This window comes from Microcaecilia unicolor, chromosome 4 (assembly GCF_901765095.1).
Source record: "Microcaecilia unicolor chromosome 4, aMicUni1.1, whole genome shotgun sequence".
NCBI classification, from domain to species: domain Eukaryota; kingdom Metazoa; phylum Chordata; class Amphibia; order Gymnophiona; family Siphonopidae; genus Microcaecilia; species Microcaecilia unicolor.
In genome coordinates, this window is record NC_044034.1 from 235513137 (window position 1) to 235540836 (window position 27700).

At 43.1% G+C, this 27700-nt stretch overlaps 1 protein-coding gene across 1 annotated transcript in view; it reads left to right on the forward strand.

The window, feature by feature from the left end:
• Nucleotides 1-27700, forward strand: part of NALCN (sodium leak channel, non-selective) — a 690956-nt gene that overhangs the window by 93644 nt on the left and 569612 nt on the right. The window contains 1 exon segment of the mRNA XM_030201343.1: nucleotides 13424-13552. Within this exon segment, the coding sequence (XP_030057203.1) occupies nucleotides 13424-13552 (129 nt within the window).

Here is a 27700-nt window from a genome sequence, read left to right on the forward strand (position 1 = left end):
GCCATCTGGTGTGAGGGCAAGGCCCTAGATTCCCTTTCTTGCCCTACACAGACCCTCCTTGAATACCTTCTTTACCTGTCTCAGTGTCGTCTCAAGACCAGCTCCTTAATGGTTCACTTCAGTGCAGTTTATGCTTATCATCAATGTGTGGAGGGTAAGCCCCTCTCTGGACAGCCTCTATTTTTTTGATTCATGAGAGGTTTGCTTTAGTCAAAGCCCCCTGTCAATCTTCCGCTTATGTCATGAGACCTCAATGTCGTTCTCATCCAGCTGATGAAAGCTCCCTTTACTCAGTGTGCGGCGGCAGCTAAGAAAGCAAATAGAATGTTAGATATTATTAGGAAAGGAATGGAAAACAAAAATGAGGACGTTATAATGCCTTTGTATTGCTCCATAGTGTGACCTCACCTCGAATATTGTATTTAATTCTTATCACCGCATCTCAAAAAAGATATAGTGGAATTAGAAAAGGTACAGAGAAGGGCAACGAAAATGATAAAGGGGATGGGACAACTTCCTTATGAGAAAAGGCTAAAGCGGCTAGAGCTCTTTAGCTTGGAGAAAAGATGGCTGAGGGGAGATATGATATATGTCTATAAAATAATGAGTGGAGTGGAAAGGGTAGATGTGAATCACTTGTTTACTGTTTCCAAAAAAATACTTGAACTAGGGGGCAATCGATGAAGCTACAAAGTAGTAAATTTAAAACAAATCGGAGAAAATATTTCTTCACTCAACGTGTAATTAAACTCTGGAATTCGTTGCCAGAGAATGTGGTAAAAGCAGTTAGCTTAGTGGGGTTTAAAAAAGGTTTGGATGGCTTCCTAAAGAAAATGTCCATAGACCATTATTAAAATGAGCTTGAGGGAAATCCACTTCTTATTTCTAGAATAAGCAGCATAAAATGTATTGTACTGTTTTTAGATCTTGCCAGGTACTTGTGACCTGGATTGGCCACTGTTGGAAATAAGATGCTTGATGGACCTTTGGTCTGTCCCGGTATGGCAATACTTATGTACTTATGCTCAGAAACAGTCTCTGCACCCTTCACATTGCTGACCCTGACCCCCTCTCTCTCTTCAGGCAGGTCAATCCCTGTCCCTCGACAGCATTTCCCCGATGAGGACCGGATACCAGTTCTTTCTCCTGGCCACAGGCCATGACTGCTCAGAAACAGTCTCTGCACCCTTCACATGGCTGACTGTGTTAGATTGATCGTGAGCCCTTGAGCCTAGGTCGAGGCATAGGAAGGACCTTAGCCAAGGCCTAGGGTAGACTAAACAGATGCTATGCAGTAACAAGGTCCACGAAACCCAGCACACTCAGGGAAATCAGCAAGCACTACTAGAAAAGGGAAATAGACCACTCATGCGGGCCGCAAGGCTGAACGGGAACCCACTTGTACAGAGTCCAAGTGTACAAGCCGCAAGGCTAAACCGGAACCCAGTCATATACTAGGGAAGAGGAAAGAACAACGAGAGGTCCCAGAAGAGACTGGTGCTCAGGCGGCGTACACAGCGCTGGGCACTGACACAAAAGGAAAGACGTCAGACCAAACAGGTAGATATAGACAACAACCAGAGGGAGAGAACCCAGACAAAGGCAAATAACCCAGGTAGCAGAAGGCAGTTCCCTACAGTAGGTAAAGGGGGTAAGGCAGGGTCGGAGCAGTACTACTACTAGACTCACGGGACCAAAAGGAGCAGAGCTCCACAGATACGTCAGGAAAGGAAAAGACAGACTGAAGAGAGGGCCAGGGTTCACAAGAGCCAAGTAACAAACACAGTATGCAAAGGGTTAAAGCAGACTAAAGGGAAAGGCTGCTTCTAACTACATAAGTCAGGAAAGGAACGGTGCTCACAAGAGCCAAGTAACAAACACTTCACACAAAGGGTTATAACAAACACTGCAAACAAAGGGTTAAAGTAGACAAAAAGGAAAGGCTATTTCTAACTACATAAGTCAGGAAAGAGGCAGTGGTCACAAGAGCCAAATAACAAACACTGCACACAAACGGTGAAAGCAGGCTACAGGGAAGACTAAACAAACAAAGAAAGAACGTGCGTACTATGGACTAGCCAGCACCCACAGCCAGGAAGGGAAAGGCAAGGCAGACGGAGAGACAGCAGACAGCTGCACAGCAGTGAAGTAATCAGGGAAAAAGCTGGCAACAACCAACAGACACAGAACAACCACAGACAAGGTGAAAAGGCAACCAAACTACAGAGAATACAAACTGTGCCACGAGCACAGGCTAAGCAGGATTACGATAGTTCACAGCTGCTAGGGATAACGCTAGAGCGTCCAATGTAGGGAGAGGTAAGTTTAAATAAGGTCTAAAATCTGACGTCTGCTGCCTCAGATGTCAGCCCAATCCCTGACATGGCCAATTAGGAGCGAGTCCCAGTCACTCCCCTGCCTGTCCCAGTAGGTTCATACCACTCTGACTCCCTCTCCCTCTCTCCCTCTTCAGGCAGGTCAGTCCATGTCTCATGACAGCATTTCCCCGGTGAGGACTGGACACCAGTTCTTCCCCTTCTCTCACTAACCAAGCACTGCATTACCTTTAGGGTCCTCTTGCCATGAGTTAGGTAGCCTGTTTACTCCTTGCAGCCGGTTCTCTATGAGGAAGGTCTGTCCTGCCCTCAGGAAGGTTGCTCTCCTTCTCCTCCTTTCTCTCTTCAGACACAGCAGGCTTTTTACCTGGGCGTCTCCCCCCCCTCCCCCCGAGAGAAATTACCCCACCCATTTAGAAGCCTCACTTTGGCCCCCAGGGTATACTGCTTACTGAGCTAAGTCCTAGCATGTCCCTGATTCCTTTCCCACCAGGAAAGCACTACAGGTGTGGAGCACCTCCCTTTCCAGGGTTTCTGTGTCTGACCTGATAAAGACATCATTAGCACTACTGGGAAGGGAAGGGAAGGGTTTAGAACCTGGGGGAAGCTGCCCTCTTGGTAATTCTGCTTGCGCCTCTCCTGCTGCAAGCCTTCCAGGGATGCACAGCCAGCTATCCAGGTAAAATTACTCCTCTTATAGTATTTTCAGGGCAATAAGATATGAAAAGAGAACACGGAGACCAGGAGGGTGTCTTATACATCACAGGTGTCATAGTGCATGTACATATATTCTTAGCTATATGAGGTTTGGTATGTGGGTGTGTATGTCTGCTTATGTTTATATGCATCCGTATGTGTGTAAGTGATTGTTGGGATTTGTGGAGGATTTATTTGTGTGGTGGGGGGAGATCTGTGGAGGATTTATTTGTGTATGGGGGACATTTGTAGATGGGTGATTATGGGTGCGAGCATGTGAAAAAGTGTTTGGGACATGTTGGGGGTGCATTGGAGGTGCATGTATGCATGTGGTAGTGTGTTTCTATTTGTATCTTTGCATAGGAGGGAGGTATATATGTAGGCCTCTGTGAATTGTGTATGAAAGGTGTGATGTGTGGTTTGCCATGTATTGTTTCTGTGTGTTTTATTTATTTTTATTTGTTACATTTGTATCCCACATTTTCCCACCTATTTGCAGGCTCAATGTGGCTTACATAGTACTGTAAAGGCATTTGCCAAGTCTGGTAGAGAAACAAATACAAGGTGATATTGTGGTCAGATAAGGTACATGTCAGGTACAATGGGGGATGAGGAGGGATAAGGTTATATAGTGTCCATTATGAGCTTTGGTTTTGCTGTGTTGCAGGGTGTAGGTATTTATGTTGGGCCGGTGGGGTATTCCTTTTTGAACAGGTTCTTTTTTAGTGATTTCCTGAAGTTTAGGTGGTCGTAGGTTGTTTTCACATCTTTTGGCCATGCGTTCCACAGTTGGTGCTTATATAGGAGAAGCTGGATGCATAGGTTGCTTTGTATTTAAGTCCTTTGCAGTTTGGGTAGTGGAGGTTTAGGTATGTTCGAGATGATCTGGTTATGTTTCTGCTTGGTAGGTCTATAAGGTTTGTCATGTATCCTGGGGCTTGGCCGTAGATAATTTTGTGGACCAGGGTGCATATTTTGAAGGTAATACGTTCTTTTTTTTAGTTAAATCATTTTTATTGATGAACAACAAAATACAGAAATTAAACAGTTCTATTCAGAATCAGTACGTAACACCAACTTGTCAAACTACACAGAGTTCTTCTTTGTCATCATGAATTTAATTTTCACCCCCCCCCCTTCCCCCCCCCTCCCTCCCTCCCATTCCCTTATCTTATGGTTCAATCTACTCGTTAAACCTCCATTTAGGTTATAATGCTTATATATCGCATAAAATCCACTGATACTGCATTACCCACAAACAACATAATAAAATAACATGTCAGTAACTATGTACTGCAACCCCTACTGCAAAACAGCCCTCTTGAAAAGCCTTCCCTTGCTCCACCCTCCCCCTCCCAGTTATCCCCTTTATTAAACAACAAATCTGTATCAACACTACAACTGACTCCTAGCTCCCTCTCGCTGAACTTCCCGGGCTATACCGTAGCCTGTTAATCTACTATTAAGCAAGAGGAGCTTACATTGCGGTTGCCTGAAATAAAATTCAGGCAAGGCCCCCCTTGAAACAGACTCCCTAGTTATCAACACAGTGATGTACCTTGACTCTGATGGCCCACCACCATGACTATAGAACCAATGTGACCTTACCCTACTAACTTCCTCCTCTCCTGTTAACCTATGGTCCCCTTTCCCAATAGGGAACCCTCTTACTTGCAAGAAGAAAATATATTTAAAAAAAAAAAAGTGTTCAGAGCCTATTTAATATTAAACTCCGTGCCCTAGGTGACAGCGACTGTATATATGGTTCCCATATGTCCAGAAATGCCTTTCGTCTCTTGGGGAAGGATCCCACCCCCCTACGCTCCATAACCATGATCTCATGAAACTTGTTCCTCCAATGCCAGTACTCCGGAGATTTCTCACTTTTCCATGCGCCCATAATAAGTTTTTTACCCACTATGCTGGCCTTGCGTATGAGCTGCTGAGCCCCTCTACCACAAGTTCTGAATACTTCGTATTTGTCCAAAATTATTCCCAGGGGTGAAAACGGAATCTTGTGCATCACCAGGGATTCCAGATATTTGAATATCTGTTTCCAAAAGATCTGAATCATGCTGCACTTCCAAAGAGAATGAAAGAACGTGCCTTCTCCCCGTTTGCACTTGGAACATAACGGGTCTTCGACACCTCCAAATTTAAACACTTGGTTCTTAGCCATATATGCTCTAAAAATTATTCTGTACTGGCATTCCCGCAATCCTGCGTTTACAGAAATCTGCGGAATACGAGATATCAATTTCCGAAAATCCAACTGTAACTGAGGTTGCTCCAAATCCTCCGCCCACCTTTGACCAACTTGTCCCATGTCTTTGCCACCCTCTAGCTCTCCCAGAGCTTTCTGTATTCCCGATACGGACAATCTATCTCCGGGAATATCCCCAAAGAAAGCTCTTAATCTACGCCCGTGACCTCCCTCCAACTTACTGGGCTCCAATGATCTAACATAGTGTGTCAGCTGATGGTATGCAAATAGATGTGTCGGACTAATGCCCACCCCCAGTGCTCCCAGAGATAAAATCCTCCCTCCAGAATCCAAAACGTGTTCAAGTCTAGTGATCCCCAGCTCTGCCCATCTGCGAAATGTTGGACTGTCTGACCCTGGTGTAAACTGTAAATTCCCCTGTAGCGGAAGTAAGTCAGAGGTATCTGCTCCCAGTCCCCACAGCCCACTGAGGTCCCTCCACACCTCTCTCAAGGGGCCCAGTAGTACGCTATTGCGCACATGTTCTGGTATTTCTCTTCTGGCACAATGTAACAAATAATATGGATGAGTTGGCCTAAAGAAATCAAATTCCATATTACGTGGCGTGTAATCTTGTCTCCCCAACATCCAATCTCCTAGGTGTCTCAACAAACACGCTTGGTTGTATCTCCGCATATTCAGAAGCCCCAAACCCCCCTCCCTCCATGGTCCAAAGAGACATTGCAATGTTACCTTGGGCTTCGCATTTCTCCACACGAACTTCCGCAGGTGTCTATACAACTGGCGGAGATCTTTTTGTCTGAGTCGCAAAGGCAACACCTGAAATGCATACAGCCACTTGGGAAATTCCACCATACGAAACAGGTGAACTCTCCCATGTAAAGTAAGCGGCAGCATCCCCCATTGACCCAACCGGCCCTTCATCTTATCTAATAAATTTGTATAATTCAGTTGATATAATTTGGTCGTGCTCATTGCAACTCTCACACCTAAGTACGGGAGGAAATCCGTCGCCCATTTAAGCGGGAACCCAGACTCCCACTCCCTCTTTACACTTGCGTGTGCTGTTAGTGCTAAGGATTTAGAGTAGTTAATCCGGAGACCCGCAAAATCCCCATACTCCTGGAACAGTTCCAATAGGGCTCTCAATGAACGACCCGGTTGTGTAAGATGGACTAATATATCGTCTGCAAATGCAGAAACCTTGAATGAAGAAGCTCCCCAGGTCACCCCCTCCACCTCTGGATGTGACTCGATCTCCCTGATCAGAGGGTCCAATGCGAGCACAAAGAGCAGAGGGGACAATGGGCACCCCTGCCTCGTGCCCCTCCTGATTTTGAACAATGAAGATTGCTCCCCATTAACCCATAAAAACGCCCTGGGATTGTAATAAAGCGCCCCCACAGCCCCTCGAAACATACCTTCTATACCAACTCTTTCCATCACCTGGAACAGAAAGTTCCAAACTACGCGATCAAAGGCCTTCTCTGCGTCAAAACTGACCAGCAGAGAAGGCCTTTTCCCGGCCTCTACAATTTCAAGAGACGCCAAAAGAGCCCTAACATTCTTCCCCACTGATCTACCCTTCACAAACCCGACTTGTGGGGAAGCGATCAAGTCTGGCAATACTCTAGACAGTCGATTCGCCAGAATCTTAGCATATATCTTAACGTCACAGTTTAGCAATGATATGGGTCTATATGACCCTACTTCTGATCCATCCTTTCCGGGTTTCTTTAACACTATCACTTTCGCTATGTTCATGGAGTCCGACATCTCTCCTGTATTGGCCATCTCATTATATAAATTTAACAAGGGAAGTGTCACCCGCTCCTGGACTATCTTAAAGTAGGCCATAGTAAAACCATCTGGCCCCGGCGCTTTTTGTATCTTACTTTGTTGGAATGCCAACATCACTTCACCTTCTGTAATTGGGCCATTTAGATATAGCTTTTGTGAATCCGATATTCGGGGCAGGGTATGATTAATTAAGTAAAGCATACTATCTGGCACTATATCAGTGGGCTCCCGATATAAACATTCATAATACCTTTTAAAGCGCTCCGTTATATCTTTAGCTGTCCTAAGAAGTCTACCTCCCTCTTCCCTTATTTCCAAAATGCTCTTATTACCCCCTTCCCCTCTTAACAATCTGCCCATCAGCGCTCCTGTCTTATTCCCATGAATAAAGTATTGGTATTTATAATACATATGTGATTTCTTCGCCCTCTGATGGAGCAATTCATTCAAGGCCTGCTGTGTGGCTAGAAGAGCACCTTTCCCTTCCGGTGTCATTTTTGCCCCACATCTTACCCTTTGTAAACGGATTTCTTTTTCCAATCTAAGAATCTCCTTATCTCTCATCTTTTTGACCCTGGCCCTATAAGCTATGATCTCACCCCGCATCACTGCTTTGGAGGTTTCCCAGTATAAACGAGGTTGGTGTTGATGCTCCTTATTGTGGTCCGCGAATTCCCTCCATTTCCCAACTATGTACTCCTTAAACTTAGAGTCCCAAAACAATTCCAATGGAAATCTCCAGCCTCCCCTACTCCCCATTTCCCCTAACCCTTGCATCTGCAACCAGATAAGCGAATGATCCGATATTTCACACGGACCTATCTCTGCAACTGATACTTTAGAAAAGAGATCTCTGGAAATGAACAAGTAATCAATGCGTGACTGCGTGAGGTGTGCTCTAGACACATGCGTGTAATCCTTCTGGGTGGGATGTAAAACCCTCCACGCATCAATCAAATCCAGTGTCTTACAGAGAAAAGGCAGGCCCCAAGCAGCATGACCCAAATTCGGCGCATGCACGCCCGTTTTGTCCATCTGAATATCATATACTAAATTAAAGTCTCCACCCAGTATGACATTTTTCCCCTGATAGGGACTCAGCAGCTCTAGAAGAGTTTTGTAAAATTTGCGATCCCAAACATTTGGTGCATAAACATTGCAAAAAGTGTATGTGACATTCCCCATCTCCACTTCTGCCAGCACAAATCTACCCTCTGGGCTCCGTTTAACCCTTTTGATCTGAAATTGCAGGCCCTTACGGAACATTATAAGAACTCCCCCTTTCTTGCCTACCGCCGGAGCGCCCACTACCTGTTCTATCCAACCTTTCTGAAACTTACTATGTTCCGATGTCGTCAAATGCGTTTCTTGTAAGAACACTATATCCGCCTTATGGCGTTTCATTGCTTGTAAGACTTTGGTACGCTTGATGGGTGATGAAATCCCCCCCACATTCCATGATATTACTTTAACCATACCTCATTAGTTCCCAAGCTTTCCAATTAAACTTAATTTTTAACACTTTGATACAGGTCACACCCCCCAGCCCCTGGGCGTGCCCTCCCTCCGATATCAAACTGAGACTGCACCACAGCGCTGCGACCCAAGTCTGCTCTGATGAAATAAAAAAAAAACAAAAAAAAACCATACAAATCCCCGCAACCCTCGTCTGCTGTGTCCCCCCCCCCCCCTCCCTCCCATCCCCCCCTCCCCCCCCCCTCCCCACATTCCAAAAGCGTTACTTGGGTCCTCTTTGAGAACCGGTCACGTTCCCGCCCCTCCCCTCACCCCGCGACATCTTGTACCATACTGATTTATATTACCCCTACATAGCACACATCTCCCTCTCTCGGAAATGAATAACACACAGTCTCTCCCTCCTCATTCTAGGACATACTTTCAACCTACATTTATATTGTTCAATGTAGCTGCTTGCTTATGTCACAGCCATCTTCTTCTTTTGCACATGCTTCAGACCAATCTCTCTGTCCCTTTTCCCCCCAGTCAATGCACTGGACTGCTTCTGGAGTCCACAGCTGCGCTACTCTCCTCTGGATGAGTTGTCATCCGCTTTACAAACTCCTTCGCCTCCTCTGGAGAAGTAAAAACATGTTGCTTACCATCATTCTGGACTCTCAGCTTGGCGGGAAATAACAAAGCAAAACGTGCTCTTTTCTCATGTAGTTGCTTGCAGACCTCTGAAAACCGTCTACGCTGGGCTGTCACCGCTGCCGAAAAGTCCTGGAAACATAGAACAGTTGATTCTTCATATTGAATCCTTCCCTTCTGTCTCCAGGCACGCAAAATTTCCTGCTTGTGGTCGTAATTCAGCACTCTGCAAATCACTATTCGTGGTCTCTCTTCCCCTTGTCTTCGCTGCCCCAGGCGATGCGCCCTTTCAATCTTAAGACAGTTCTCCAATTGTTTCAGGGCAAGTACCTGGGGCAGCCATTTTTCCAGGAATCCCCGAAGGTCTACTTCTCTCAGGGACTCCGGCAGTCCCACCAGCCTTAGGTTGTTGCGTCTGGACCTATTCTCTAGGTCCTCGATTTTTGCCTCCAGACTTTCCAGCTTTTTTTGCATGGCGCTTTGGGCTGCCACTTGCTGTGTTGATTGATCTTCTACATCTGACAGGCGCTGTTGGAAGCCTGCCATATCTGTTTTTAATCCTTCAAGTTTCCCGTCCATCTTTTCTATTTGGTCCGAGATCCGTTGTAGTTTCCTATCAACTGACGCCTCTAGATGGCTCGAGACTTCTGCTGCGATCTCCGCCGCCCAGACTGATCCAACCGATTCTCCCGAGGAGGCCGCGTCCGCCATTTTACTCTCTCCCACGCGGCTCCTCGTCCCGTCTTTCCTGTTTGCTTTTGTTGTCATCGCGGCTGAAATAGAGATCGCAGCTGATTTACACCGCCGGGAGATTCCCCCTGCTCGGTCTACGCTTTTTTGAAGGTTTTCTCGCTGATTTTGATGTCGCTAAGGGCAGATGTTAGCGAGGGTCCGCGGAGCTCTAACGTGCGGCGTCCTCCCCTTAGCCTAGCATCACGTGACTCCCAGGTAATACGTTCTTTAATTGGAAGCCAATGCAGTTTTTCTCGGAGGGACTTGGCACTTTCGAATCGTGATTTACCAAATATCAGCCTGGCTGCTGTGTTTTGAGCGATCTGAAGTTTCTTTGTGAGTTGTTCTTTGCATCCTGCATAGATTCCATTGCAATAATCTGCATGACTTAGTACCATTGATTGTATTAGGTTGCAAAATATTTCCCTTGGGAAGAAAGGTTTTACGCGTTTAAGTTTCCACATTGAGTGGAACATTTTCTTTGTTGTAGAGTTCACTTGGCTCTCAAATGTAAGGTTGCGGTCGATTGTAGCGCCGAGTATTTTCAGGCTGTCTGAGATAGGAAGGGTGTGGTTTGAGGTGATTAAGGTTGTGGGTTTGTACATATTGTGCTGGGATGATAGGATGAGGCAATGTGTTTTTTCAGTGTTCAGTTTCAGTTGAAAAGAGTTTGCCCATGAGTCCATGGTGTTCAAACTGAGTTTGATTTCGTTGGTAATTTCTGTTAGATCATGTCTAAAGGGAATGAATATTGTGACATCGTCTCCATAGATGAACGGATTGAGGCCTTGCTTTGATAAGGAGTTGGCCAGTGGGATCGTCATTATGTTGAAAAGTGTTGTTGATAGTGGTGATCCTTGAGGTACTCCCCAGTCTGCTTTCCAAGGTGGTGATATGTTTGAGTTTGATTTCACTTGGTATGTTCTGGTGGTTAGAAAATCCTTGATCCAGCTAAGTATATTTCCACCAATCCCGAAGTAATCTAAAATTTTTAGTAATATGTTGTGGTTTACCATATCAAATGTGCTCGACATATCGAATTGGAGGAGAAGTATGCTTGCCAGTAGTTATGTCCTACTTGAATTTGGCCAGGAGAATGACTAACACAGTTTCAGTACTATGGAGGGGGCAAAATCCCGATTGTGATTCATGTAGTAGTGAGAACTTATCCATGTAGTCAGTAATCTGTTTGGTCACCAGTTTGACAGCTAGTGGGATAGATGCAACTGGGTGGTAGTTGGCAAGTTCAATTGTTTTTTTTCTTGGTATCTTTTGGGATTGGGGTGAGTAGGATGTTGCCGTATTCCTCAGGGAAAAGACCTTGTTGGAGCATGTAGTTTAGGTGGGATGTGAGGTCTGTTATGAAGTGGTCAGGGGTGGATTTTAGTAGGTAGCTGGGGCAGGTATCCAGTTTGCAGTAGGTGCTGGAGAACCTTTTGATCGCCTGGGTGACTGTATCGACGGTGAGGGGTGTAAAGTTTGACCATGTTCGGTCAGCTGGGTATTCTCCGGGGTTTGGATCCAAACTATCGATGAAGTTTTCGGTATCAGTATTGTCCCAAGGTAGTGTTTTACGTAGGTTTGTAATTTTTTCATGAAAGTATTTAGCGAGTTTATCTGCAGATGGAGTGTCTGTATTGGTTGCGGTGACCACTGTAGTGTCTAGTAGTTTGTTCACAAGTTGGTATAGTTTCTTTGTGTCTTTGTAATCTGGCCCTATTTTAGTTTTGTAATATGTTCAGATGTGGAATGTATATGTTTGTGTATAATGAGGGATGTGAGTGGAAGACATTGTATAGAGGGTAACTACAGATGTGATGAGGGTGTGTTTTGGATGTAGATGTGTGTGGGAGTGTAGTGGATGTTCCTGTGTATGTCTATAATAAAGAGTGTGTGTGGGCCTTATGTGTGTTTTACATGTGCAAGTTATCTGTATGTGGGGCTAGTATGTGGTGGTATATTTAATGGTTTCTGTGAATGTGGAGAGGTGTTTATGTATGTAGATGTTGTGTGTGTGTGTATCTGGGAAGGGAATAGGAATGTATGTGCTGGTATATAGTTTTGGTGTGTGGAGGTGTGAAATATCTGTGTGTCTAAGTGGGCATATGTTTGGAGGTATATATGAGGTGTGTTTGTATAGAGATGACTTGGATGGTTGTATGTGTCTTTGCTTCTATATTTGGTAGATCTTTATTTGTAGGTGTTTTGTGTGTAGAGTGTAGGTATGGGTTTATAGGTAGTGCTGGAGTTGTCAGTTTGTACGTGTTGAGGTATGCATGAGGAGGATGTGTATATAGTAGTGCTGTCCAATTCATGATTCAAATTGATTCGCTGATTCGTTTTGGACGAATCGATTCGTTTTGCAAAATATTTGGGAGTCTTGATTTGGGATTTCCCCACCTCTCTCCCTCTTACCCGCTGTCACTGTTTCACTCCCTTTTCCCTCTTACTGTCACCCAAGACGTTGCTTCCATTCCTCCTGCTGTCACCCAAGCCGCTGTCACTGCTTTGCTCCCTTTTCCCTCACGCACGCTGTCTCAGCCGGAACGGGAACTGACATCACTGGGCGGACCAGCAGTCGAGCCAAGCAAGGACTCAAGGAAGGACTTGGTTAATCTGTCCACCCCCGCGCAGCCGTCATTGCCAAGCAAGTAGGTTTAATACAGGAGTGGATGTGAGGCTATTGAGTCCACCACTGTAAGCAAGTAAGCCAATTTGGTTAATCTACTCCTCTGCCCCCACAGCCATCATTGCCATAAGCTCAAAACAAACAAGCAAACCTTTGAGCTTCTGCTTCCAAATTGTTGTTGTTTATTGTTGGTCCGCTGTTGTACCCATTTTTCTTCACTGTTCTTCTATATATTGGGTAATATACATGGCAAATTAGATCTCTGGAGTCCTTTTCATGTTTGCACATCAAATCTTTGTTAAATATGGGTTACACTAATCTTTACCAACTATATGATGAAGATGATTGATATGAAAAAATGGTTTCAGGGCCTATGATAGCTATCAAATCCCTGTATAGATCGAGTAATCGGCAAACGGGATTGATTTAGTACTGAAAGGAACCATCATAGACCTTGGTACTTTGAGGCTGTTTTCCAAATTACCCATTCTTACTGGATAGTGGTGATGTAATTTCAGTACTATATTGAATGAGTGAACCCCACTACCACGCTACTGCGATTTAGAGGATTATTTACAATACCCCATATCATGAAAAGCATACAAATGATAAATATTTAAAAATAATGGGCTCGATATTCAAAGAATGATTAAATGGCCAGGAGAGTCTTCTTGCCATTTAAATTGTCTGCCCATGGCTAACTGGGCATTTTCAGTGGCACTTAACCAGATCGTGCGACTGTAAATGCCTAGTTAGTGCAGTCAAATGACATTTCATCATCTTGACTCTACCCAAAAAAATCAAATAAGGCACCCCAAAATAATGTAGAATATGAATTCATATATTTATTTCATATTATTGAAAATCTTCTGGTTCAAATCTGTCCTTTCCTTGTAGACGTTCTGGAGAACAAATCTGGAGTGTTTCCATTTTTCTTCTCTTCTTTCTACTTCTGTATGGCATTCTTGGTGTTCAGATGTTTGGAACTTTTACTTATCACTGTGTTACAAATGATACTCAGCCAGGGTAAGTATATATGTTTCCTCTTTCTATTTACAAGTTAAAAATGTTATCTATTTTTTTTATTGACTTGTGCCACTCAGTTGTTCCAGTGACTGCATTTCTTACTGTTTTCATTCTGAATGCATTTCACAATCTGAGAATTCACTTTAATCTGTCTTCTTGGTTAGCCTCTTTCTTAATTCTGCCTGCAGCTATTAATGGTTTTAAAACCCAATATTGGCCTCAACATTTCTTTATCAGGTCTTTCTGATGATTAGGAACATATTGGTTTGTTTCTCCTCTTCTTTATGCTTCCTTTGTTGCCACTGCTAAAGTGCTATTTTAGTTCAGTAGCATAGTAGATTATACCACATAGATGGTAATTTTATAACAAGCAATCCATGTGTGAAGGCCAAGTAAGTGCCTATTTCGAGTCTATTTTATAACGATAATTCCAAACAGCAGGAAGACAGGTAATCTGCAATCTCCACTATGGAAGAAATTGATAACAGCAATAGATAACAGCAGAGAAATGTATTATTAGACAAGATAAAATCATGCCCAACATGTGTTTCGTCCTAAATGGGCTGTATCAGAGGCAAATACTATTGTAAAAACAAAACAACAGGAAATCATATGAATAAAAAAAGCAGTATCCAATTAAATAAATAAATAAATAATAGCTGGATGAACACTTGTGACATAATACCTGTTCGTGAACCAGTTAGGTGCAGGCAGTGTATAAGTTGTGAAAGTAAATAAAATAAAATAAGAATAATTTCCACATATTGTGACATCTGTATCATACAATTAAACTTTGTGACATTTAAACAAAAGTATAGATCATGTATTTAAAATGGGCCTCAAAAAATTGTGTAAGGGGGTTCAAGACAAGTATGTTACATAACCTTATGGTGTGTGTTAGGGTTTCATCACTAGGCATTACTATAAAAAAGGAAGAAAACAGGAGAACAAGATCCTTATGGGTGATTACAAAAGGAAATGCAATGAGGACAACAAAAGGAACCAAGGAGTCCATGAGATGTAAAATCTCACTTAAATTTATTCGACAAACCATGAAGACAGTTCATGTTTCTGCCAAATATAGAGAAGGCAAGTAGGAGGCAATAATTCTAGAACAAAGACATTTAAATTAAATGTAAATGGTGGACTGAATGTATCTCTGTGCAGTTCTGCTCCAGAAGGTTGGCTGGTGAAGCGTTTCTTGCTTGCTTTCTGTATATGTTTGTTGGGAACTCTCATACAAAATGCAAAGGGGCTGTTCAAGGGCCAGCTACCCCCAGCTCAAACCTCCTTCCTAGTGCAGCAAACACTGGAGTGTTACACCCTGAGGCCCCCATAGATGGGAACCAGAGGATTGGGTTCGGCGGTAGTATCAGGTGAGGGAGTGCCTTCTTCTCTAGGACTCGATATCTCATTGTCACCTCTGGTTGTCATTCCTCCACTGTGCCCGGCTAAGAAACGGGTCAAAGATGGGTCCCCTTAAGACGTGGAAGTCACTGTAGCCCCGGGGATTGTGTCAGACCTAATGGAGTGCATGCTGAGCTTATTGCTCTGGGAGTTTTGCAAGATTTTACCTCCTTGATGGTGGTTCCACTGGACAATATTTGGAAGGCTGTTCAAGTGCTAACTGCTACGGTGTTTAAATCTGCCCAAGAAACTTCATTGATTGTGAGCAAAATGAATATGCTAACTACAAAGTTGGAATCGAATAGACATGGTATTTGAATACCTCAGAAGAAGCTAAGGGGCCCTTTTACAAAGGCGTGTTAGGCTCTATATGCGTGCAGTGTGATTCAAAATGAGACTACTGCCAGGCTACTGTCCCCCCCCCCCCCCCCCCCCCCCGGCGGTAATTTCAGATTTGTCTCGTGCCCACAATACCTGGACAATTTATTTATTTATTTCCTCCCATGCACGGTGTTTCTAATTGGGAGTTGGTGCTTGCCGACCGGTCACCATGTATGTAGTGCATGCACCCTTACCGCTAGATCAATGGGTGGCGTTAAGGGCTCAGGCTGTTTTTAGGCATGTGCTGGTTTCAGTTTTACCAGGTGTCCTTTTCCTGTCCCATTTAAAAAAATACTTTTTTGTAGGCCCAAAACATGCGCTTACACTACTGCAGACCATTTTTTACTGCGGCTTAGTAAAAGAACCCCTAAGACAGATGTTAAAAACTTGGAAACTTCAGCTGCTGCCATTATTAATGATAATGTAAGGCTGTCCCAAAAGATAGAGCAAATTGAGAATTTCAGTAGAAGGTTAAACCTTTGTATATTGAATTTCCCTAAGTCGGCTGGTATGTCCCCTGTGGATTTCTTTAAAAAATACCAAATTGAAGTCTTGAAATGTTTCTCTATGTCTATTCTTCCTATGAACAAGGTGTATTTCTTATCAGTTGCCATTAAAAATGCAGGGGAATTACCAGTGATAGGAGATCAGGCTCCTCACCAGGATGTTAATGAGCTGCAGCATTTATCAGCTGTATTGGAAGACTCCCTTTCTGATGTGTCTGATTGTGTAACATTTCTATTGTCTTTTGTGTTTGAGCAGGACCTTAATTCTGTTGTGAGACTGTTCTTTCATAATTTACAGAGGCCCCTGTTTACAAAGCCACACTAGCAGCTTCCGCACCTTGGATGCATCTTTTTATTAGCATACCCTTGCAAGTGTTTAGTATGATATCTGGGTTTAAAATATGTAATTTTTCATCCACAGCATCTGAGAGCCTTCTTAGGCGGGCTGTTTCAGTTTAAAGCCTTAGCTATTTGTCTTATGCATTTATGCTCTCCTTAGTATTTTAGGCCGCCACCCCCTCTCCTATTAGTGGTCTAAGTGTTATAAAAAAATGCAACACATGCATATTGATCTCAGTTTTAAAAGAATATGGCACAGATAGCTGATGCATCATTCTTTTCCGTGAAGTGGCATCATCTGAATAGAGGATTTGAAATGACTGTCTTTTATTTCAATAAAGCATAGCATTCTGACAAAACATATATTGGAAAAATGCCTTATGAAAACCATTTAGAGAAACCACACGATATACTTTGAGGTCACTGGATCAAACTGTTCGCCGTGTAGGTTTGCGGACAACAAATTTTGATCATTAAAAAAAATTTGAGTTATTACAAGTATGACTAAAGATTTCTCTAATGGGGGTCCTTTTACTAAAGAGTTGCCACATGGCAACTCGGAACTTCTACTGGTGCGCACCCCCCCCAGCCTGGCCTTGCGTTTTTTGAGGCTTTTTACTTGCTGTGGTAAAAAAGGCCCTGGTGTGTGGCAAAAATGGATGCCACCGCTACCGCAGGGCCTTTTTTGCAGCAGCTTGGTAAAAGGGTCCCATAATTAGTTAAAACAGCATTTTTTTAAAGGGGAAGGAGTGGTAAATTAACAATTTGACAGTAGCAGAGCACTGTGCATATGAAGGTTATGATAAGAATTAGGGGCGAGCAACAATAGGAATTCTAACCGTGATTAATTGCACAACCAAAACTTTTAATCGCACAATTAATCACAATTAATCACAATTAATCACGCTTAACCAATATTGAAACTGAAAATCAATACTTTGGAACCCTGTACATACTTTTCAGTTTTCAAACGGTGGTCCAGACATCATTTTTGAACAAATACTCAGCATGGCTGATTAAAATCCTGCACATACTTTCCAACTGAATTGTCTAACGTTGACCCAGACACCCTTTTGGAAGGGGAACACATGTTCACCATGGCTGAGATTATCCTGTACATGCTCTTCAATTTTTTAATGTTGACCCGATTTGAATGAAAGTAAAATATTCTTCTGATAAATGGATTGGTTGAATACTATGAGACTATCTAGCTGAATACAAATTTAGTCATTGGTCCTACCTCAACCTAGAAATATGTGGACAGTCCAGAAAAGGGCTACTAAAACGGCACAGGGTCTGCAACAGAAATGTTTCCCTCAGCTGCCTTCAAGGGACCTGCAACAATTCCCACAGGCACATTCTGTGCTAGAAATTCTTCTCTCAGACACCTGCAAGGGACCCGTAGCAATTCCCACACAACACGTTCAGCGCTGATCTGGAAGCCTTACCTTTCAGCGTTTGGCAGCAAAATATGAAGTTGCATCAGAGGGGGGTGGGGGGGTGGGATGTGGCAGAGGCAAGTCTTCCAGGTCAGCAGCATAAGCAATCAGTGCCACTGCCTGAAACACCATGAAGAGTCTGAGAAGTTCTGAGAGAAGAGTGCATTTCTCTGGTAAGTGAACATTATTTTGCTTTGTGCTTTGGGAACTTAAAGACTGGGGTTTAAAGGAGGAATTGTAGGTTAGTGATAGGCAGAATAAAAATATAAAAATGCAAACTTTATCAACTAATCTCCATACTCTTTTCCCCCTAGTTTTAAAACTTGATCTTTGTACCACAGCATTAACAGATAGCTTCTAGCAGGCACTGCAGGGCCTAATTTAGTCTTAGTGGGGAAAGCAAAAAAAAGAGAGAGAGAATAGCAAGCAATACTAACTAGTTTCCATAAAGTGTACAACCCTTTTCCCATAGTTTTAAAACTGAAATTTTCTCTAGTAGTAGACACTTTTCCCATCGTTTTAAACTGAAACTTTTTCTAGAGGTAGAAACTTAACAGCCAAAGAACTTTAAAAGGTAGTGGGCAGGCTCAAATCTTGTTCTAAAAGACATCGGAGCACGCTAGGGAGGTAAAATTCCTTGATGAAATCAAGGACAGCTTTAAGGAGCAGCTGGTACAAGAGCCGACAAGAGAAGGAAAAATTCTACACCTAGTCCTTAGTGGAGCGCGTGATCTGGTGCGGGAGGTAATGGTGCTGGGGCCACTTGATAACAGTGATCATAATATGATCAGATTTTATATTAGCTATGAAGTAAGTATACATAGGAAATCAAATACGTTAGCGTTTAACTTTAAAAAAGGAGACTATGATAAAATGAGAAGAACGGTGGAAAAAAAATTTGAGGAGTGACTGCGAGGGTCAAAAATTTACGTCAAGCGTGGATGCTGTTCAAAAACACCATCCTGGAAGCCCAGGCCAAATATATTCCGCATATTAAAAAAGGAGGATGGAAGACCAAACGACAGCCGGCGTGGTTAAAAAGTGAGGTGAAGGAAGCTATAAGAGCTAAAAGAAAATTCTTCAGAAAATGGACGAAGGAACCGACTGAAAATAATAAGAAACAGCATAAGGAATGTCAAGTCAAATGCAAAGCACTGATAAGGAAGCCTAAGAGGGACTTCGAAAAAAAGATTGCGTTGGAGGCAAAAACACATAGTAAAATTTTTCTTTAGGTATATTAAAAGCAGGAAGCCGGCAAAAGAATCGGTTGGACTGCTAGATGACCGCGGAGTAAAAGGGGCAATCAGGGAAGACAAAGCTGTAGCGGAGAGATTAAATGAATTTTTTGCTTCGGTCTTCACCGAGGAAGATTTGGGTGGGATACCGGTGCCGGAAATGGTATTTGAAGCTGACAAGTCGGAGGAACTTAATGAATTCTCTGTAAACCTGGAGGATGTAATGGGGCAGTTCTACAAACTGAAGAGTAGCAAATCTCCTGGATCGGATGGTATTCATCCCAGAGTACTGATAGAACTGAAAAATGAACTTGTGGAGCTACTGTTAGAAATATGTAATTTATCCTTAAAATCGAGCGTGGTACTGGAAGATTGGAGGGTGGCCAATGTAACGCCGATTTTTAAAAAAGGATCCAGAGGAGATCCTGGAAATTATAGACCGGTGAGTCTGACGTCAGTGCCGGGCAAAATGGTAGAGACTATTATTAAGAACAAAATTATGGAGCATATTCAAAAGCATGGATTAATGAGACAAAGTCAACATGGATTTAGTGAAGGGAAATCTTTCCTCACTAATCTACTACATTTCTTTGTAGGGGTGAACAAACATGTGGATAAAGGTGAGCCGGTTGATATTGTGTATCTGGATTTTCAGAAGGTGTTTGACAAAGTACCTCATGAAAGACTCCAGAGGAAATTGGAGAGTCATGGGATAGTAGGTAGTGTTCTAATGTGGATTAAAAAACTGGTTAAAAGATAGAAAACAGAGAGTAGGTTTAAATAGTATTCTCAGGAGACCACGTGATGCGATGAGCTGAGCAGGACGTGACTTGCTCTAGCTCCGAGACTCGCTCCCCCTAAACTGCTTAATTAACAATAAAGCGGCAACTACCACCATTAATCAAGACTACAAGTGCGTATGGACAAATATATTCAAAAATCGCCAGGTGGTATGGCGCTGCGCACTGCAAAGAAAGAAAAAAATAAAGCGGGAACCCTGGATGGAGTTATGGCGGAAGGCCCGGGAATCGCGGCAACGACGCATAATTTTACAGAGCAGCAATTGATTCAACTGACCTCTGCTATCGAAAAAGCTTGGGCTCCGAAATGGTCGGCGTTGCATGACAAATTAGATCAATATCAGACTGCGGTGGATGGCTTGGGGATCAGGACGGGAGATCTGGAGGCCAGAATGGCGGCCCTCGAGGATGAAACACGAGGTTATGGGCCAGATATCCATAGTCTGCAAAAACAACTGAAAGAACAAACTGCAAAGTTGGAGGACCTAGAGAGCCGTTCGCGGAGAAATAATGTCCGTATAGTTGGGCTCCCAGAGCAATTACCAGAACGAAATCTAGAAACCTGGCTTGAAAATTGGCTAGCAAAGGAACTGGCGCTCACGGATTCGTCTGGCTCGCTGGTAGTGGAACGGGCACACCGAATAGGGCGAAAAATGGAAGCAAACAATAGGCCAAGAGTGGTGGTGGCGAAAATCCTTAATTACAAACACAAAATCGAAATATTACAAGGATTTAAACTAAAGAGAGACTCACTTAAATATGGTGGACGCAATATTCTGATCTTCCAAGATTACACAACATTGGTTCAGGAGCAGCGTAAGAAATTTCACCCATTGTGCTCACAGTTGATTGAGAAAAAGATAAAGTTTGCGTTGCAGTATCCCGCTAAGCTGCGGCTGTGCATTCAGGATAAATGGCAATCTTTTAATAAAGTGGAGGAAGCACAGGCGGCTCTGGCGGAACACCAGCTGTTGGACAGTACGTAGAAAAAAATGAACAAAACTGTGTAAGAAGGCATAATTGATTGTGAGTAGGATCTTTACCGGGGAAAATGGGGAGAAAATATGTTGTATAAGAATGGGGGAGGGGGTCTCAAAGCATAGGCACGTGGTTTTTACATTTTCGCAGGCATTGCGACCTGGGAAATGTTTCGGGGTAGCATTACAGGATGGGGTAATGGGAAGTATCGGGAAGGGTTGGGAAGGGATTGGGAGGGGGGGAGGGCAAAATATATTTTAGTATGGCTCAGCCAAAGCAGAGACTCCGAAGGCACAGTATTTATCCGAGGGCAGGACAGGGAGCAGATACAATCAAAGCATGAGACACACAGGGCAACGGCCAAAAGTCAAAAAGGGCGCCGAACATTAGGGTATCACATTCAATTTAGATCATGCCCGTGCGAATAATAACATGGAATGTGGGAGGATTTTCCTCTCCAATTAAGCGGGCAAAAATACTGGCAGCCCTGCGGAGACACAAGGCAGATATCGCCTGTTTACAAGAAACCCGCCTGACAGTGGCAGAACACAATAAATTAAAGAAAACCTGGGTAGGAGAGGTGTTTGCCAGCTCCCCCCGGGGCCGTAAAGGTGGTGTTGCAGTTTTATTTAGAAAAGGATTGGCGTATAAGGCCTCATTGATAGCCACAGATCAGGCGGGGAGGTATTTGATGTTAAAGGTATGGTTGCAAGGGATGGAAGTAAATTTGCTGGTAATTTATGGGCCTAACACACATGATCCTGAGTTTTATCAAACAATAATGAAGTTATGCAATCTAAACGGAAACCGCCCATTACTGGTAGTGGGAGACTTAAATTTGGTAATGGACCCAGTCCGGGACTGCACAAATCCAGGCTCCTCTCATTATCAAGGACATAGGGGAGAGACACTACCATGCCTAGTACACACACAAGATCTGGTTGACACATGGAGAGCCTTACACCCAACAGAAACAGATTTCACGCATAGATCTCGGGCGCATGGGACGCAAGCTAGGCTGGACTATATATTAATATCACGTGGGGAGTTCCATAGGGTGCAGAGGGTAATTATAGGACCGGAAGAAATATCTGACCATGCTCCAGTGTGGCTGGATCTGGAAACTAATATTGCAGAGTCATGCGGGAAAAGATGGAGGTTCCCGGCATATCTAGTAGCAGATCCACAATTCCAAAAATATATTAACAAGAAGTGGGATGATTTTGAGGCAGATAATGCGCAGCATGCGGACCAAGCATCCCTATTTTGGTCGACCTCTAAGGCCGTCCTCCGGGGATCCATTATAGCTTATGTCTCTCTTAAAAAGAAGAAAGTGGCAGCTAGCGTACTTTTACTAGAAGCACAATTGAAACGAGCACAGAAAGCTTATGCGGAGAATCCAACCCCAATGAGGCTAGAGACGTTGAAAGCCACACAGGTGTCCCTTAACACATTGCTGCATGAAAGAGAAACACACTCCCAAATATATAAGAAATATAGGTTAGAGAGATATGGTAATCGACCGGGTCGCATGTTGGCTCGGGCTATAAAGACCTGGAATGGCCCAAGGACAATTGATGCGCTTAGAAATCGACAAGGCCAGCTAACTAACAATCCAACACAAATTGCAAAAATTTTGGCTTCACACTTTGCCACTCTATATAAAAAAGAACAGCTAGAAAGCCCGCAGAGGATTAGGAGATATTTGACACAAACAGGACTTCCTAGGCTGACAGCTGAGGAACAGCAAGCCCTAAACGCTCCTTTGACGGCAAAAGAATTGCAGGCAGTAATAAAAAAACTGAAGTCATACTCGGCGCCAGGGCCAGATGGATTTTCAGGCGAATTTTATAAGATGTTGCCACTGAAGGCAAGAGGGGCATTGATAGACTATTTTGAAGAGGTGATAGAAGGTGGCAAGTTGCCCCAGTACGCTAATACATCAACAATTACTTTAATACTAAAACCAGGTAAACCAAAAGAATTAGCAGAGTCGTATAGACCCATATCGTTATTGAATGTAGACATTAAAATACTAGCAAAAATTCTGGCGGAGCGCATGGCCGATGTTCTTCCAAGACTGATAGGACCGGACCAAGTGGGATTTGTTAGGAATAGGTCATCGGTTTTAAACGTACGAAAGGCCCTGGTAGCGATGGCTAGATGTCAGGAAAGGAGAGACCCCGCGATGCTCCTGAGTCTGGATGCTGAGAAAGCTTTTGATAAAGTGAGTTGGGATTTCCTCTTCCAGACTCTGGAGCATCTGGGATTTGGGGAATGGTTTGGAAAAGCAGTAAAAACCTTGTACAGCCAACCGAGGGCGGCAGTATTGGCAAACGGGACTTTAAGTGAAGAATTTCAAATAGAACGTGGCACGAGACAGGGGTGCCCCTTATCTCCGCTATTGTTTGTGCTCACTTTGGAACCGTTACTGAGACAAATAAATGAAGTAGAAGCCATTAAAGGAGTGAGTTTCGATAAGTACCAACTAAAAGTGCTAGCATACGCCGATGACCTTTTGGTGATAATTACAGATGTTGGGCGCTCGCTTAACCCCCTTTTAGAGGTATTAGACAGGTACAAGAAGGTGGCCGGGTTCACCTTAAATTTGGACAAATCCATGGCTCTGTCAGTTTTCTCTACTTTGGCAGAAAGAGAGGGGCATGGGCTCCCCTTTAAACAAGCAGATGGGGTACTCAGGTATTTGGGGATATGGTTATCAGCAAATCTGGCACAGGTTTATACACTTAACATACAACGATTACTGAGGGACACCGAACAGAACCTAAGGGGGTGGGAATCATTGCCACTAAATCTATGGGGAAGAATAGCCCTGTTTAACATGTGCATTGTACCTAAATGGTTGTATGTATTTCAATTGTTGCCATTATTTTTGAGAAATAAAGAAGAACGCAGTCTGAATAAAATGTTAAGAAAGTTTTTGTGGAAAGGGAAAAGAGCTCGTCTATCTCTAGGCACTCTGTGTACCCCAGAAGAATATGGAGGTATGGGATTAATTAGTATTAAAAATATAACAGCTGCCAGCGGGATGCGTCACATCAACGATTGGTTCCGCCAGACCTCCTATTTCTCAAATACAGAGTTGGAACTCAGCTTGCTTCCACAGACTCATTTTAGTAACTGTCTACATTCAGGAGGAGGGGACATTCCAGAGATACTGAAAGTTACGGGGATCATGAGCTCAGCTAAGGCAAACTGGAGATGGATATGTCGGAAGTACCAGTTCTCGCCCAAAGTAACACCTTACCTTTCTATTGTGAACAACCCTAATTTCAGGCCAGGATGCATCTACCCAGCTTTTAGTAGATGGAAACTAAAAGGAATGACATATTTGTTACAAGTGTTGACGTTGGAAGGCAAGCTTAAGTCATTCTCAGAATTGAAGACAGAGTTTTTAATCCCTCCAAGAGATTATTTTCATTATGTACAGCTGCAACACTACATTAAAACACTGCCATGGACAGACTTGACGGAGGACGTACAAGAAGAATTGTCCTCAGCGTACTCTTTAAGAGCGCAGGATAAAGTACCGTTGGCATTCCATCATCGCCACATAAAGGATATGACTCCGGAGGTGGATTATGGGCGGTTGGCCGAAGTCTGGGGAAAAGATTTAGCCACAGACATTACTGAAGACCTGCTCAAAGACTATATTTTGTCAATTAAGAGACGCTCAAAATATGCAGTACACTGGGAAATACAGTATAAAACTGTGATGCGAATGTACGTGGCGCCTAGAAGGGCGTTTCATATGGGCATGTCCCCATGGGGGGAATGTCCAAAATGTGGAGTAGATGGAGTGACGTTGGGTCACATGCTGTGGACATGCACAGGAATACAAAAGTTCTGGAAAGACATTACATCCCATGTTTCTAAATTGTGGAAAGTGAAATGGCAGCTAGATGCGAGACTGTTGTTTAACCACTTCGGAGCACCGTGGCGCTCTGTGAAGGGGCTGAAAATATTCTTAGGAAAAACTGTCATAATAGCACAACAATGCATAATGGCCAATTGGATTACAAATAAATGTCCCACGTTGCAGGAATGGAGAGTGCGTATGATTACTCTGATGCGAATGGAGAAGACGGCAATCAGGGATATTTCGTCAAGACACGGGGAAAACTGGCAGAAATGTTGGTGTTTATTTTTGAGTACACTAACCCCAGCGGCGAGAAGCCGACTTTTGAACAGATAACTATAAAAAGTCTGAGTCTCATGTATGGAACCAAGTTGGTTTAAAGGGTTGGAGAACGAAAAGGGGAAGGGGGGGGAGCCAAAGGGAAGGGATAGGGGTGGACGGGGAGAGGGAAGGGGGGGGGGGGGGGGGGGGGGGGGGAAAAGGAATTGGGAACTTGTTAGAAAGAATGATGTTAGCATGGTCATAATTGTACAAGGTTTAAATTATAACAAATGATTGGTTACCAATAATGTTAATGTCTAGTTCCATAATAAAAATGATTTAAATATAAATAGTATTCTCAATGGAGAAGGGTAGTTAGTGGGGTTCCCCAGGGGGTCTGTGCTGGGACCACTGCTTTTTAACATAGTTATAAATGATCTAGAGATGGGAGTAACTAGTGAGGTAATTAAATTTGCTGATGACACAAAGTTATTCAAAGTCGTTAAATCGCGGGAGGATTGTGAAAAATTACAAGAGGACCTTACGAGACTGGGAGACTGGGCGTCTAAATGGAAGATGACGTTTAATATGAGCAAGTGCAAAGTGATGCATGTGGGAAAGAGGAACCCGAATTATAGCTACATCATGCAAGGTTCCACGTTAGGAGGCACGGACCAAGAAAGGGATCTAGGTGTCGTCGTTGATGATACGTTGAACCCTTCTGCTCAGTGTGCTGCTGCAGCTAAGAAAGCAAATAGAATGTTAGGAATGGAAAACAAAAATGAGGATGTTATAATGCCTTTGTATTGCTCCATGGTGCGATCGCGCCTCGAATATTGTGTTAAATTCTGGTCGCCACATCTCAATAAAGATTTAGTGGAATTAGAAAAGGTGCAGAGAAGGGCGACGAAAATGATAAAAGGGATGGGACGACTTCCCTATGAGGAAAGGCTAAAGCGGCTAGGGCTCTTCAGCTTGGAGAAAAGGTGGCTGAGGGGAGAAATGATAGAGGTCTATAAAATAATGAGTGGAGTTGAATGGGTAGATGTGAAGCGTCTGTTTACGCTTTCCAAAAATACTAGGACTAGGGGACATGCGATGAAGCTACAATATAGTAAATGAAAAACAAATTGGAGAAAACGTTTCTTCACTCAACGTGTAATTAAACTCTGGAATTCGTTGCCAGAGAATGTGGTAAGGGCGGTTAGCTTAGCGGAGTTTAAAAAAGGTTTGGACGGCTTCCTAAAGGAAAAGTCCATAGACCATTATTAAATGGACTTGGGGAAAATCCACTATTTCTGGGGTAAGCAGTATAAAATGTTTTGTACTTTTTTGGGATCTTGCCAGGTATTTGTGACCTGGATTGGCCACTGTTGGAAACAGGATGCTGGGCTTGATGGACTTTTGGTCTTTCCCAGTGTGTCAATACTTATGTACTTATTTTCTGTTTGTTATTTGCTGGAGAGGTAGCACTGCCACTGACCTCAATTAGGTGTTAATTAAGGTGTGATGAAGTAGAATATTTGCAGAGGTTACTATAGGCAACCGGATTACTGAGCTAGCTTGAAAGGGTCTGTTTGAAGCGTGCCCCTTAGATTCAGAACTATATAAAGAGGAAAGGTCCCAATTAACTTTTTTTCTGAGAAGTTCTGAGAGAAGAGGACATTTCTCTGGTAAGTGAACATTATTTTGCTTTGTGGTTTGGGAACGTAAAGATTGGGGTTCAAAGGAGGAATTGTAGGTTAGTGATAGGCAGACTAAAATTATAAATAAGCAAGCTTCATCAACTAATCTCCATACTCTTTTCCCCCTAGTTTTAAAACTTGAAATTTGTACCACAGCATTAACAGATAGCCTCTATCAGGCACTGCAGGACCTAATTTAGTCTTCTTCTCGCCCACCCCCCACAAAACCCTCCCACTCCTAGCACAACTGTTCATTTATAGTCAGTTATTGTTATTAGGGTAACAAGCAAGTAGTGCTTTTACAGAGTCTTAAATACATTTTGTTACCTTCTAAGAAGAAAACACTAAATAAATCACACAATATACCATATAAACTAAAGACATTTTTATATTAGGCTAATATCCTTAATACCTTAATGCTAATACCTTAGCAAGTTTTAAATTATTGAAAAACTCAAAAATATTAAGATAGAGTCAGCAGTCTAGCAGCGAGAGGGGTGCTATCCAGTCTTTTGCATTGAATGTCACAAGTATGATTATCTTCCAGTTGGTGAGCGGTTATATGTGTGTGCCTGATGCAAAGAGCTTCTAGCTCTCAGAGAGCATGTCCCCATTCGTAAGCAGTATATCCATATAACCGCATTGCCATCTGCTGGAACAGTTCTAGCTGTAGAGAATCTAGGATCTCCCTACTTCTAGAAGACCCTGCAGTAGCGATATCCCAATCAGTATTTGACATATTAAAATCACCTTCCCCTTTCACAGCTATATTTTGAATGTCTTCAATTAAATCTCTGTCTGTGAAAGAGGCCTGTATTTCCCATTCCTTCTTTCCAGATTGACTCACAGTACCTCTTTCTTGCTTTAATATTATCATAAACATATACTCCTTTTCTTCCTGCTCTGTCTTTCGTGAACATATTATAGCTCGGTATAACTATATCCCAGTTATGGTTATCTGTAAACCATATCTCCGTGACTACCACTACATCCAAATCAGCCTCTTTTATACTACAGACATTAGCATATACTGCTTTCCAGACATTGTTCCTTTTTTCCATTTGTGTAGAGGTATTCAATGCTTCACTTACATGAGGGCTTATACTTACCTGAGGGTTTTGATCACCCAGCCCCATTGATTTTTTTTTATATTTAAATTCTTATTGAACCTTTTCATTTAACCATACATCAGAAAATTGTACATCAGGTATAAGTACAAATTTTGAGATGTACAACT